General features: G+C 35.4%; 1 protein-coding gene across 9 annotated transcripts in view; it reads left to right on the top strand.

Moving 5' to 3' along the window:
- KDM4C (lysine demethylase 4C) overlaps positions 1-15,367 on the top strand; it is a 274,177-nt gene that overhangs the window by 162,491 nt on the left and 96,319 nt on the right. For all 9 annotated transcript variants that reach the window (XR_012833183.1, XM_075741245.1, XM_075741244.1 and 6 more), the window contains 3 exons: positions 7,221-7,402; positions 8,284-8,500; positions 9,386-9,462. Coding sequence is in view for 8 of the 9 variants with exons in the window: in XM_075741245.1 (XP_075597360.1) it covers positions 7,221-7,402; positions 8,284-8,500; positions 9,386-9,462 (476 nt within the window). In the remaining variant the exon portion in view is untranslated. The remainder of the gene's footprint in view (positions 1-7,220; positions 7,403-8,283; positions 8,501-9,385; positions 9,463-15,367) is intronic.

The following is a 15,367-nucleotide window of genomic DNA, read 5'->3' as shown; positions in this document are numbered from 1 at the left end:
TGATTCGTGGAAAATGGCGATCCGTGACCACTGTTAGGGGTGGCAGTAAGGAGACATTTTTTAAATGAATAGGAATATACTGCATTACATCATCCCATTAATACTTTTTTGGGGGGCTGCTATTAATCCATTTTAGACTTCAGCATGAATAAGTGATACAATTACAGCCAGAAATATAATATGTTACAAGAAACAGGCTTCATTCATATTAAAGTATTTTAAAAAAATGTACATACTAACAGACTTGCGTGGTAAGCTGTCCCTGGGAGACTGTAAGAGGCAGAAATGTCACTCTTAATGTGTGAAGGCCGTTCCACATAGTTATTATCATAGCATACCAAAATCAGTCATATATTTAATGATATATTGATAAGGTGTTTTAATCCAACTGGGATATATTGTCAAAGTGTATCCAGTAGAGAGTCTTTGATTTTGATTTAAACATATACTTCAGCTTTGAAGGTCTACATCTTATCCAGGAACGTTCTGGCTGCTTTGAACTGTAATGCCTAACACTATCAGAACTCAAGTCCGTCTTTTTACTTGTAATTACAATTTAAGTACCAGTACTAAAGAACTGAATTCTGTGCTCCTTGTGCCAGAGTCTGACACTCTCTGGGTTCTTTCAGGTGTCCCATACGAGAAGTATTTAATGCCAGATTTACTGGAAGATACTTGATGTTACACAGGATTTTGCATTAGCAGAGTGATAACAGCAATGTAATAAAATCACCATACAAGCACAATATGGCATGTATATTACAATATACAGTTGGATCACAATATAAATGTGATTCCCATTACTGGTCTGTATATGCTTACTGTTACAATGCTGGGTGTCACCGTTTGGTGGGAAGGAATACGTGCGTTGAAGTCAGCTCAAACCTGTTGGTCTCTTCAAAGTTAACTTTATTCAATGTTCAATTTTTATACTCTATGTTGGACTGAGCCGTATATACACTTCTCATGTTCTGGTCTGACTGGCTCAGGAAGACATTTGCAATCTTCTGATTAACTCAGGGAAAAACATTTACACAACCAGCTGATCCACCCAGTTGATACAACCATTTATCTAAAACAGGCCACCCTCTGTTCTCCTTTATGTTGAGATAAATTTGGCTTCCTTTGCACCTGCTACGGACAGTCTCTCCCTAGATTTTTCGTTGAGATTCAAAGGCACAGAGCCCTTGCACATGTCCTCTGAGCCTTCTTCAGGTTCAGGTGTTTATTGATTGGACACATAATGCATGGAACATTAAAGTGTAAATTAGAGGAACAGTGCTGTAATTTACATACAAAATATACCTCCATCATCAAGAAGATCTTTTAGAGACTGCCAGTGTTTGTTAGGCAGAATGAAGGAGTGTCTGCGTAATATTAGCAGACTCTTCCACATATGGGATGCCCAGTATTAGGCATTAATATTAGGTCCTCTTCCACATACAGGATGCCGAAGATTTCTTCTTCTGTCCTAGAAAATATTAATTGAGCATTGAGCTCCTTTTAAGTTGTTTAAAGATAAGATCATCGTGGGATTTTTTGTTTCTTTCTCTGGCATCAAGGAATTCTTAAAACTCTGAATGATAATTTCGCATCTGTTTTCTTTGAGTAACACATCCTCATTAATGACCCAAATCTTAGAAAGTTCTTTTGGCTCTTACTCATTACACAAGGGTGATGTGAAGTTTAATTTACAGCTGCAAAGGTAGGGATTGGTTTAAAATTAGAGTTTATTTTATAATGTAAACTTAATGGTCATGTTTTGAACTTTCCAAGAATGATAGGTTGTAAAAGTTTTGATACTTAATTTTGTTCCCTGACTGTGATTGATCTACCTTAGCTATGAGTTTTTGGTGTCATGCCTACATAGGTGTTTCCAATGGTGCAAGTACAAGTCTTTATTTTTCTTTCTTATGCAGTGTCCTATTTTTTAACTCTTTTTTAAAAAAAAATAGTTAAATTGAATTTTTACATGGTGCAAGATGTTGTATAGACAGTCCTTTTTAATGTAAAAATGGTTTATTTTAGTGTAGATTATTTAGGTTTTATTTCATATAATTCCGCAAGCATGTCACATTGCAGTTTGTAAAGGCTTAATGTGATAACCAGAGGATTTTCATTATTGCCATTAAAGTAAAGAAACCCTCCACTGTATTTTTATAGTTACGGAATTTTGATACATCCTGAGAAAGTATGCTGGATGGTTCCTCTCGTAATTTCACTTTGAAGTAGGGAGTGAGCACATTTTTGTATAATCAGCCTCTGACCACTGTGTCTTATGTACTGAAGTTCTCTTGAGACAAATGGTCTCAGGAAAAGAGTGAGCTTGATTGTAAGATTCGGATAATTATAGTTGTGTTGCATTGTGAAGCAATTCTGAATTCCTATAAGTAGCACTTACATTTCAGGTTAAGCATAACATTTACACTAGAACATGGTGGTGTGTGAGGAGACGTTCTGCTAAAGAGATGTTTATTTTTGTAGCTGAAGTGATGGCCTCACATTTTGATACAGTATTTGTTGCTATGGAATAATTATCTAGAGTAGAGTGTCATGATTCAGATGGAGATTAAACAACAGGAATAGATCGACTGAAGACTTTAAAGATGGTTCTTCGAGTATTTGTCAGTGTGCCTATGTGTTATGCATGAGAATTTGCAATCTCTTGAACAGTGCTGTCAGTTGAGCTGCAAATGTATGTTAAGTTTCCTTGTCATGGCTAGCAGGTTCAACTCCCATAGTTTCTTTTATTCCCTCTGACAGCAAGATGTCCTGTTCATGGACTTACTAGCAGTGAACTGGGTGGAAGTGTCAGTGATTTGATCCAGGTTACAGCAGACATAGAAGTCAAGGTAGATAGACTAGCTCCATTTCAAGTGTTATACAAAGAAAATACTCTCCATAGACATATATTGTGTTTCATATCACTGCATTTGCTGACCTGAATCTTTCTGATTGTCTGTCTTGGGCCATTGGTAGCTGCTCTTGGAGCCGGGCCAGTTCATTGTAACAAAGGTTTGACTGAATAATAGCGTGTATCATAGAGTGATGTTGGTTGGCAGCATTGCGTAAGTGACTGTCCACCAAAACTTGCTCTACCTGAATTGAGACAATATTCTCAGGCTCTTTCATAAAAATCCCAATATATGAGGTTAGTGAAACATCATGATCATAGCGCTTCATGAAACATTATGTACTGCTCTTGTCAGGTAGAGGTGTGATTTTTGGAGGACAATGTTTGATTCTCTTTGTGGGCACTGATGTTCCCACCATGGTTTTTGCAGGTCTTGAGTACTGGGAAATGGCACTGATACGTAGTTGAAGTAGAAAGTATGCCTGCTTATGACGATGGAACTTCTGAGATTTTTCAGTCATTATGGACACCACAAATTGTTATCCATTCTTACTCTGAGAATCCTCAGTTAAGGTGAATTTGAATGGAGGCAACTGGAGGCTGCAGTTGCCTTGTGTCCTTTATACCATTGCATGGAAGCAGATGAAAGTGCTGGGCACTTCTAACAGACACATCTGGTCAAAAACCAGTGAGCTCACATGAGGCACTTGAATGTCTACCCTGTGAAACCACAATACCAATGTGAGTCAGGAAATTAAATTCATTTTAGGCAAAATCACTGATTGCTCTTCAGTTATCTAGTAAGTAATGACAGCAGTCGTTAAAAAGAGTAAGAGGAACTGAGAAGTACTGGATAAGTAGGAAAAAAATTCCATAACCCCCTCAGATTTTTGAAGGTTTTTTTGGGACATAAATAGTATTTTGGAATTATCAAATGGACAATTGAAGAAAGGCTATAAGCTGTGCCAAGATGGCGCTGTTTGTTACATCACGACATTACATATACTCTATGCTTTCAAACAGTTTGAGAGCTGATTTTTATTTCCTTGCCTGTTCTGGATAACCAGATTTTCAGTTTTTACTTATGAAGGCAGCATTGTTGTCATATTCTGTAATGGGAATCATGCACTCTGTAACTTTTTTTTTTTAATATCAATTTCTTTTGATGTTTTATGATTTCACTGTGTGGGTGGGTGAATGTTGATTGTAAGGAGATTAACTAATATTTCTGAAGTCCTGGAAAGATGATAAATTGAGATCAAGGTTGCTTAGGAAGTTATTGAAGAGAACTGAAATTCACAAGCCATACAGTAGTGATAACAGAGGATCAGTCACAGCTTATATCCCTTAAGAACACCCATTCTGTGTATACTTAATTTTGTATGCTGTTAGTGTAGCATGCCTTTAAGAAGTACTGGGTTAGCTAGCCTCCCTCTGAAAGGAGGAGAGATGTTTTTCCTCTCCTGGCTGTACTTCTGGGCTTGTTATGGTGGAGAAGAGAGAGATTGCAGGGTGTGATATGCAGGAGGTTCACATCAGAGAGCTTGGGTGCCAAAGTTCATGCAAAGAGACTAAGAGAATGCAGTAGGGAGCATTGAGAAGACAGTCATACCTCAAAGGAGACAGAATCTGTAATTAGAGATGTTAAGAGATCAGAGGCAAATGAGGGGGGTTTGCTTCTAGTCAGTAAGTAACTGGAAGTAGTTGCTCTAAATGTAGTATGAAGGGGAAAATAAATTTATTACAGTAGTGCTAAATTTTTTGGAGATTGTGGAAGATGCAGTCTGGTACATCTGCATATGACACTGGCTTCATTTGGAATGAGGTTTGAAAATAAATACAAAGCTCTTGAAAGCAACAAAATGTTGTAAGACTGCTCTCAGCTTTATTCCTGGCTCTTGCATTCTTTTCACTCCCTCAGTCTGGAAAGAACTTGTAAAGATCAGACAAGAGGGAACTGAAATTGTGGAGTTTATGTGTAATTAAGATACAAATATTATTCTCATCAAAAGCAGAACGAAGATGGTCATGAACTCAGCAATGTGCTGTAGGCAGTGGGAGAACAGAGCTCTATGTGAGAGGAGTAGAGCTGTCTGAGAATTGATTCCAGGACTGGAAATGTGAAGATAGTTTTTTGACTAAAGAGGAGCTGAGATTCAGGGTGAAGACTTCAAGCCTCATGGGAGAATTATTCAGCAGTGATAAGGAGTGGTGCAATCAGAGCATGTCAGTTTCAAAGTGGATAATAGATACAGAAGATTTAAGTTACAAACCTTCATATCAAATTTTGCATTCCTCTTTGTTTTCCTCATCAGGCACAATCAAGCCCTGAATTCTCTGTGAGGTCACAACTGTAATGAAAATAATTAAAATAATGGCAGTATAAGCTCCTGAAAGAAAGTAACGTCAAAGAAAGAATTCGGAAAATAAGTTAGCAAAGATGAAGCCACTTGTGAGACTGTTCTGTAAGGGAAAATTTAAATAGATAGAAATGGAACTAGAGGCATAGATTTCAGAGCTATTTCACAGTTCTGAAAATTGCGCACAATAGAAAAAATATGATTGGACAGAATGTTTTTAACTAAAAGCTTAATTAAGCTTTCAACTTAAAAAATAAGTAATTCAGAAAGTTATAAAAGTGATGCCGGCATTTTATATTTTCATCTCTTCCTTGTGTTCAGGTGTTTCTTCACTGCTATTCTTTTGCAGCTGCGTTATTTACCATAAAGGTCTACTGCTGAATATTGACTTCATGACAAGTTTTTTTCAGATGTTTTGTGTTTGTCCTTCTACCTGGATTATTGGCAAATGTTTATTGAATTGATATTAGTTCTCTTGAGAAACTATAAAAAAAGGCATAAAATTCACATAAAGGATATATTAATTAATTTTTTGCTTGCTTGTAGACAAATATTTGAATCCATATTTTATTCAACAATGATAAAAATCTTATCAACTTTATAGTGCTTTTCTAGCAATGTGTGACAATTTATCATAGGAGGAGACCCATAAAGCCTTCAGTTTTTCTTGATGTGGATGAAGGCAGTCATGGGCTGAAGGAATGTGATGATTCAGCTTAATGTACTTCATTAAACATTTCTCTGTTGTTGGAATTTTCTTCTTCTGAAATAAACAGTTCCTCTTAAATGTATCATTAGAAGAGGACTGTATGCTATAGACCTTTTTTTGTTATCTGAAAGTTCTATTCAATAACTTTCTACAATTCCCTTCCCATAGTCACATTATATTTTAATTATTCTAATTGACACCTACATGTCTTCTCATTGATCGTGAAAGATATAATAGACACTGTCTACTTGAATGAACAGAACCACAGACCTCATCATTAGTCAGAGCAGTGACGAGGACCCGATTCAGAAAAATACACTTAACATCTCCTGTGAGCAATGCGTACCTTTCTAGAATGAAAAGACATTTTCCTCCTTATAATCTGTGTATTTCACAGGTGGCAAAGTCACTAGGTTGCCTGTGAAGATACCCTGAGGTTTCCAACCAGCTCAAAAATGTGACTAGGCTGAAATTCTGGTGTTAACAACTGGATCGTTAATAACTGTGCTATTGATTTCAATGGGGCAAGGGTTTTACACTCAGTCTCCTGTTCACAGCTTTCCCTTTTCAACATATTTCTCAATAGCAAATTACTACATTTTTAGATTACTCCTATTGAATAAGCTATTTCTGTTTGAGTTTCAGTCTGATTTTATTTCCCAGCTTCTCTAGAGGCATTTGATTTCATAAAGTCACCTTTATGGAGTCCGGCATGGAAACACTGCTAGTAAGTTCAACTTTTAGAACATCCAGAATAGATCACTGATTACCAAATTATTTTTCCCATAGTGGGGTCCAGCACGCATGTCCAGCTACATCTTAGATCTGATTGTTCCCCGTTATTCCCTGGCTATAATATTTGTCTCTTCTTCCATTTGGAAAATGGATATCAGTTTCCATAAAGAGCGAGGTGCCATTCTGGGTGAACAACGTGATTTGTCTCGTGCTGCTTGGCATGCGATGTGTTCCATCTGTAAGGAATTCAGGGCAGAGTGCGTGGAGGGGTAGGGGGTAGAAGTTGGAGAAATTAAGGAATGGGACAGGGAGATGTAACGTTGTGGATATGAATACAAATTGTAAACAGCGGAGCTAGTGACATACCTTCTTTGACACCTGGAGGTGTCAAAGCACTTCTTTGTGTGCTTGGCCTGGTACATAATTCTTTTAGACTTCTGCATTTGTATTCACACACAGACTTCTTATAGCATTGTTTTATCTTCATTGTTAGCACACATGACAAAATCATTGTTTTTCTTCATTCCAGGACTACAGTGTAACCAATTGTTTTTTCTTTAAGAACTGCCTGAGACTACCTTAATTGAAGAGGAAGTTCGAGAGACAGAGACATGGGCAAGGCCTCTGGTTTACCTTTGGCAGACGAGAGCACACAATTTCAATGCTGAAAAAGAATACAATGCAGCTTGTGCAAAAAAGGAACCACACTGTGCCATTTGCACTCTTCTCATGCCATACTACAAGGTAAGCAAGATCCGAACAGCTCCATCTCTGGGTGAAGTGTGAAATAAGCTGCCCAGCTACTTCATTTCCAGTAAATTAGAAAAAAGATAAGCTTATGCATTTGATTTGTATGAGAACTAAATAAACTCACTATTGTTAAAATTAGAACTGATAACTCTGTTCACCTGCTTTCATCCTTTGTTGCAGACAGTGTGTGCCTTCTACTAGGGTTTATGTAGGATCGGTGTCAGTGTATATGTGGGGTCGGTGTCAGTGTATATGTGCTTGCCCTTGAAGTTACACTTTTGGAGGTGGTGACTCCACATAAATTTGTATCTTTTAGCTATTTCCTTATATGTCCATCTTCAAATGTTTTTTATCGGAGCCTCTTCTATGTCTCCTTCCTGCAATGTTGAAGAAATGTTTTCGCAGTACTTAGGCCTTCTCAGGAATAATATGTCCATAGAAACAGTCTAATGCAGAGCACTGTTTGATACTGGTTTGTGGAATTCCCGTGTCAAATGTCAGCTGAAAATGCTGCTATGGTACTAATTCTGAAGCTGCTAAACTGGAATCTCCTCAGCATGGGAACTAGGAAGAAAACTTTTATTGCACTGTACTCGGGTAAAGAGCTCAAAGGGAGACAGAGGTACAATATCATTGAACACGGCTGCAGTAACACTAGTTTGCAGGCTGAGTGCTATTCTAGATTTCAGAGTTACTTGAAAAATCAAGGAACTATAGAATGACTGATAGATACTAAGAAGCAGTTAATTTTCTCGTAAAACTGTTACATTGTTAGTGCAAGAGCTGGGAGGAGAGCTTTTCATCCTTGTCAGAAGGAAGAGTAAGACAGATTCTCCTTTTTTTTCCTTCTTAAATACATTTTGTTTATTTTCCAGCCAGACAATCATGATGAAGAAAGTCCTGCTTTTGGGGAAGCAAACTCAGCAGAAACATTGATGGCTGAAAATGAAAAGACTAAACCTCTTATTCCAGAAATGTGTTTTATTTATAGTGAAGAAAACACTGAAAACTATCCATCAAATGCCTTTATCGAAGAAGATGGAACAAGTCTTCTGATTTCCTGTGCAAAGTGTTGTGTGCGGGTTCATGCAAGTAAATAAACTAATTGTTCAGTTGGCAGAAATGTAATTTAAAATTTTGTTTTATTGATAAATAATAGTTAACTAGACTTCTAGTATGTCTTTAAAAGTACGTGAAGAACATTTCCATATGTAGTGCTTCAGTCACTGACTAAATTATTTTAAAGACTATGTTACATTTTCTATTACTTGTTAGTTATTGCTGTGAAAATAGCAAAGAATTAACTTTTCTGTAAAGTTTTTCTATTCATAAACTTCTGATTCTTATTTGAATTCTGAGCTGTTAAATAGCTCTTTTACTTCTCATATTTTAAATCACTGGATGATATTACTATGTCCTTATTAAGTAGTCAGGGTGAAATCCTGCTGGATTTGAGGACTTGTGAATATTGCTATTCACTTTAGGTTTGCAGTAATTTCCTTCACTGTGCATTCTTTTTTATATCAAGAGTGACTGATGAATGCATGGATTTTCTGCAGTGTTTTCTACAGACAGTAGGACATAGTTAACTCTAAGAAGTCCATGTGAAATAAATGTCAGTACATGAATTCAAATTGTACATTCTTACTGCAGGGAGAATTGGTGATTTCCTATTGAACTGACAGAAAATAAGAAATTTCCTAGGGTTGGGTTGGGGTTTTTTTTGGGTGTTTGGGGTTTTTTATTTCTTTTTTTTGATTTTTTGTTTAGTTTGGTGGGTGTTTTTTGAGTCTTCAGAAGAGTGTCTGTGTGTCTAATTTATATATTTCATAGACTGTGGAATTAGCAGTAAACTTAGATTGGAAGTTTTGTTGGTCACAAGAGATGTGTTTTACTAGGGTTTATACACAGTTGAGTTGTGTTATATCATAGATAGAAAGGCAGAATATATTAATCAATCCAGTTTTCTTATTCTAGGTTGCTATGGTGTTCCTTCCCATGAAATCCATAATGAATGGTTGTGTTCTCGATGCAGAAGAGAAGCCTGGACAGCTGTAAGTTTCACACGTTGCTTAGTTATCTAATGTGTTAGAGATTAAAGAAAAAAAAGAACCACGATTGCATATGGAATGTAGCCTGTGTATTTTTTTCCTGAAACACACACTTGCTGGTGAAACAGTATTTGTAAAATACAATTAGATTTCAATATCAAATGTAATAGCATTTTGATAGACAAATTTGGAGTAGGTTTATACACTCCAGAAAAAGATTGGCTAGCAGAATATAGTTGTGGGTAAAGCATTGTTCAAGGAAACAATTGAAAATGTAAATGCATCTAAGATAGAGAAAAATTGAGATTTCCTCTAAATATTTTAGACTTTTGGTATGTATGTGTGGGCAGCTGGAGAACAGAGAAGGGAAAAGCCAATAATAAATTACAGTCAAGAATGAAATTGTTCTTTTACAGCATTTAAGGTTTACTACGCTGTATAAGCAGGAATTAAATTGTGAAGCTGCTGAATGCCTATTATTTTATTAAAAAGTGTAAAATAGTTGTATACAGCAAGGAATAAATAGACAAGCAATTAATAGTTCATAAAATCCCTAAACATATACTCATTTAAAAAAAAAAGTTTAAAATTTTACATTTCACCAATCTGTCACTTGCCCTGCTAAGTCATCTAATATTTGTTTTCCTTAAAACAGCTTGAAGAGATGTGATAATCAGTTTTGGTGGCAACATAGCTTTTCTTCATTAAGTTGTTGAATCAAAAGCAGATATTTCCAGTTCCTTAAAAATGTAAATCCTTAAAAGGCATAAGAAAATTTTTTAGATATGTTGAAAAAGAAATGAGAATTCAAACTGTTGGAAAATACAGTATCACTTTGTCAAACATCACTTCTTGCAACTATGAGAGACACCTGTAAGAAATTCACAATCACAGCATTAGTGAACTGAAAATAACAATAAATATAAACAATTTGATTTTCCTGTTGTACACTTTTGTTGTCAACATTTTAAAGTTCTTCTGTGAATGCTAAAAGTTAAGGAAACAAAAGAGGAACTGGTGATTTTAATCCACATGTTACCTAAGCTGGAGAAAACAAAAGAAAAAAAGTGACTTAGAACTGCTCATTACAAAAATATGGTCTATCTATAATGTGTAGTCCTGTGTTCTGTCAGTGAATAGCTATTAAAATATTTATTGAATCAATTTCTATCTCAGTAATGGGCTCTCATTGTACTAGGAGAGGTATTCTTACTAGGTAAAATCCAATTTTCATCTTTCATTGGTAGCCAGAAAACCTTGTTATAGCCTCCTTATCAGACAGTTGTGAGTTTCAGGATGTCCTGAACTACTTTTTTGATTGTTCTAGAGTCAGGGGAGGGCTGAGGGGGAAAGCCATAAGTCTATTCTAGTGAGTGACAGGTTGCCATTAACTCAGAATCTAATTATCAGTTAAACAAACAGGGTTAGAAAGTCCCTCTGCTCTATCTAAAAGTTTTGTTAATTTCTCTTCAGGGGAGATACAGCTAGGACATGCCAGTATGGGAATTATAGGGAGAACGTTTTTATTCATGAAATACTGTGTATGACAGCAGTAGGACTGAATCAGATCTTTTTGTTAACAACACTGAAAAATTTAGAACATTGTCTTGGAATCTGATATTAAATGCAGTATAACAGTAATACATTTGAGGGGGAATTTGGATGGAGTCTTTGTCTTTTGACTGTAGTGCATTTTTTAAAATCAGAAGTCACTGAAAAATAGTAAAACAAAGTTCAGTCTTATAATTTGTTAATGCTGTGTTGTAGAAAGGATTCTAAAATTGTTCTGGGGTTTTAAGGTTATTTTATAGATGTTCTTGAAGTGAAGAGGACATTCACGTAACACAGCAGTTGGTGAAAGATAAGAACAAATGCGAGATAATGATTGGGTTGACTCATTTACGTTCACTATGGGGCAATAAAGGGGGAATTAGGTAATGTGATAGAAAAAGGAAAATATTTGGAAAAAGATTAAAGCTTGACTTGACTGGGATTTTTCTTTGACAGTCTTTTAGAGGAAAAATTCACACCCAAGAACAGCATTAATTTGAGAAGAATTATGCATATTCTACTGAATAGGTTTAGTTTTATTCTGTGATGATGCCTGTGTAAGTTTCTGAAAATAAGGAAGATCTGATTTTTAGGGAAAGTGCTTTTTGGCCAAAGTAATTGAGGAGACGAGATGAAGCAGTGGAAAAGATATCAAAAATATGGCAAATAGCTGAATGGAAATTTTACATGAAGAGGTTTTAATACAGAGTTTTTGCAAAAGCACACTCTAGGAACTGGAGAGAAGTCTCAGTGGATTTCTGGAATTTTATGTGTTAGGTAACAGGAAAGTAACAAGTGAAATGGAGCACCATTTTTACTGTGCAAAGGCTAGAGAGTATGTGTTGCCCGCTTGGACAATTTATTTGATGTAAACTTTGGCTGTTATATATTTAACTGAATTGTGATTTTGTATGTGTATTGATTACTGTACAGCTAAATCATTACTGCTGACAACTTCATCTTTCTATAGCTCTGATTTGGTGACCTGAGTGAAATGAACTTATGCCCCAAGAGAGCTCTTCATTCAGATATATTTGTAGAATAAAATTCACATTCTTAATGTCATAAGTTGTCATTCAGTTGGGAAGTTTTAATGAAATGTTGAAGATTTAATAGACCTCACTAGTAAATGTACTTAAAACTTGTCCTCCATAGTCTGCTATCTTGTATTCCTTGTTATTACGTGTTGTTCACATGTCAATGTGAACTGTTCATTGTTAGCTGAAAGATGTAGGAGTGACAGATAGTAAGCATCTACTACCCGAGTTAAATAGCAAAAATCCAACAGTTTCAAGGACGTGAATAACGCTCTTTTATTTACTTATACGTGCATGATACCCAATTCACTTTTTCTTTTTTAATAGAAGGGTCTCTCAAAACTCTTGAGATGCTGAAGCAATCTCAGAACTATGAGTGGTAATTTCTGAGAGTTTGCAGAGCTCAGGTGAGGTGCTAGCAGCATGAAAAATTTAATGTTGCTTTTTAAAAAGGCAGGAAAGAGGTGACCCAGGGAATTATGTGACAGTCAACCTATCTTGGATTCCAAGAGAAAGACTAAACAAAAGATGAATCTATCAATTTCTAAACACCTAGACAATAACAGCGTACAGAGAGATACGTATTTTAAGAACAAACCAACTAGTTTTTTGCTGTAACAGCTCATGGAAATAAGGAATAAGCAAAAGATTTCATGCATCCTAACTTTCACAGGCTTTTGATAGTATTTTAAACTCTGATATTCAAGCGACAGAAGAGATAGGAAGTAAATCAATAGTTGCCAAACATACAAGAATATGGATTTTCTCTCAATCCTCAGTATCTCAGGCCACCAGCCATCATTCTCATTACACTCTTAAAATGACTAAGGGAGAGATAAAGTTCTGTGCATATTTTACTGATTATTTTTCATGTCCTTATGGAACATACATGGAAATCTAGGCTAGTGTACTTTAAGTCATTTAAGGTGATTGCACAGGAGATGGGAGATTATATTTCATGTGAAGCTACCAAGGTGTTAACTTTACAGAATATATCAAAGTCTTTTTCACAACTGTCAAGTATGTTTCAGGTATTATTAAAAATATTATTTTCTTCAGTTATTTCAATATTTCAATAAAGGGAAAGGAGTAATAAGAAATATTCCTGATGCATTTTCTCTAAGTACCAGGAGCGCTGGGGATTTTGTAGGCTGAAGTTTACTAATTTGGGTTAGGATTACTGTTTTGGATCCTACTATTTTGTAGGACAATAATAATACTACTATATTTAAGAAACGGTGTAAAATATATCATATGGAATTCAACACAGATAGGTACAATATTTGAGAGTAGTTACCAGTTATGCCTACCTAAGCAGTGACTCCTGCTGCCAAGTGCAGTTGTGACCGCTCTGGTCACAAACTGAATGGAAGTCACCAGTTTTATAGAACCTGAAACATCACACCAGGATGTTTAAGCCTTGTACTGGAAGTAAAGCCTGAAAAACACATGAACAATCTTTCTGCTCTCTTCAGTTTTGATGAGAGCCCAGCTGAAGAACTGTGTCTAACAGTGAAGACACATGGTTAAAAAAACCCTATGAGCCTGAATGAGATGGAAGAAAACAAGAGTTGCAATTGAAATTGCCAAAAGAACAAAACCAAAATTCTTTTAATCGTTCCTGATAGACCTCAATCATTAAGGGAGGACTGAAAAAATTAACCATCTTAGTATAGCCAGGGGAAGACAGAAGGGAAATAAGTAGCATTCGCTCATGTAAAATTAGATGTGTGTGGCAAAGATTAACGCAATCTATTGCTGTTCTCTCATTGTAGGGACAAGATGACTCGTAGCAGCTTTAAACTGCATCAGGAGAAGTTTATGTTAATTCCAGGAAATTTTCTGAATTTTTATTTCTAAAAATAATAAACTACTGGAATAGGTTATATAGAGATTTTGTAGATTCTACTCCTTCATGAGTTTTAAAACACGTTAGACAAATATTTGTCAAGAATAGTTGAAGAAAACTTGATTATACCTTGAGGGAGAAGGATTAAATAGATACTAAAGTTTCTTATTTCTATGGTTCTCTCTTTGGAGAAAAAAATTATCAGTTTGATATACAACTTAAATTTATTATGTATTTTTGCTTGTATGGAACCTTATTGCTGACATCAGCATGATTAAGAATTGCTGATACTTATTTGGGTCCTATTTATCATTTTAAGATCATGTTTCTGTCTCTTCAGAGTTTGGACAATAAGCTTAGATTATCCTAACAGCTTTTCACTTAAAAATACTTTTATCTAAGATAAATGTGGTTGTTTTTTAACCAATCTTCTGTACATCTATAAAAAAGGCAACTTACTTGAATATACTGCTGCCCAGAGTACTACTTTCCATTTTAAAAATGTGCAATTCACGTTAGTCATGCCAACCTGCAGCTGAAAGTTTTATCCTACCTTTGAATTATAAGCTTATGTTTCTTCTGTGAATCAGGTTTTTTATTTGTTTATTTTTTCTGTATCTGTTGTTATGATATTTTAATTGTATTTTAAATTGCTGTGTAGTGCCATAAGTCTCTCTGGAGAGGGAAACGTAATTAAAGAAAATTATTTGCACGACTGTTTTTTTGCTGTAGGGAATACAGAGTGAGTGTATTTTACATTCCAACTCATACTGTTCAGACTTCAAGTTTCTACATGAAACAAATGAAAAAAATTGTATTCATCTAAATCCTTGTTCAGGATAAGCATTCCTAAAAACTACAGCTGTTACAGAAGATGTGAAACTGAGATTTGACTCACTGTGGGAATTATATATCCAAATGTCTGAAAAAAATTCAATTCATGCATCAGAAAAGTACACAAAATTAGAAGACTTAATAATCGGAAAATACCTATTCCCTGAAACTCCAACTTCCTGAATGTCTGAAATTATTTTCCTTCCACTTCACATTGATTCCAAGACATAGGAGATTTAGCTGAGGAAGACCTGTCTGAGGAATTCCTTTCTGGGTAGGACTTTAAATCCTGAACAGAAGGTTGATTGGAAAGCAAGGAAAAGGAAAGGCTTTGTGCAGTAGAGAATAAAATGGAAGTTATGAAACATTGGTATAAATACTGGTTCAAAGTTCAGAATTAATTTCTTAGGAGAGAAAGTTCCTTCTCATTCCTCTGCTTACACAATTAAGTATTGTTAAATGATACTTTCCTAAACTCCCAGCAACTATGTTAACTTTATAGAAGATTTTGTCTCTACTAGGTTTTTGTGTATCGGTATCATTTTGCAAAGTACTGAATAATGAGAACACAATAGAAATGAGAGCTGTGTTAATAGCTAAATGAAACTATTATGTGTGAATAGCAACTGTGAACATC

Source organism: Balearica regulorum, chromosome Z (genome assembly GCF_011004875.1).
Source record: "Balearica regulorum gibbericeps isolate bBalReg1 chromosome Z, bBalReg1.pri, whole genome shotgun sequence".
Classification (NCBI taxonomy): domain Eukaryota; kingdom Metazoa; phylum Chordata; class Aves; order Gruiformes; family Gruidae; genus Balearica; species Balearica regulorum.
Note: the sequence above shows the minus strand (reverse complement) of the source record. Positions and strands in the feature narration are given on the sequence as shown.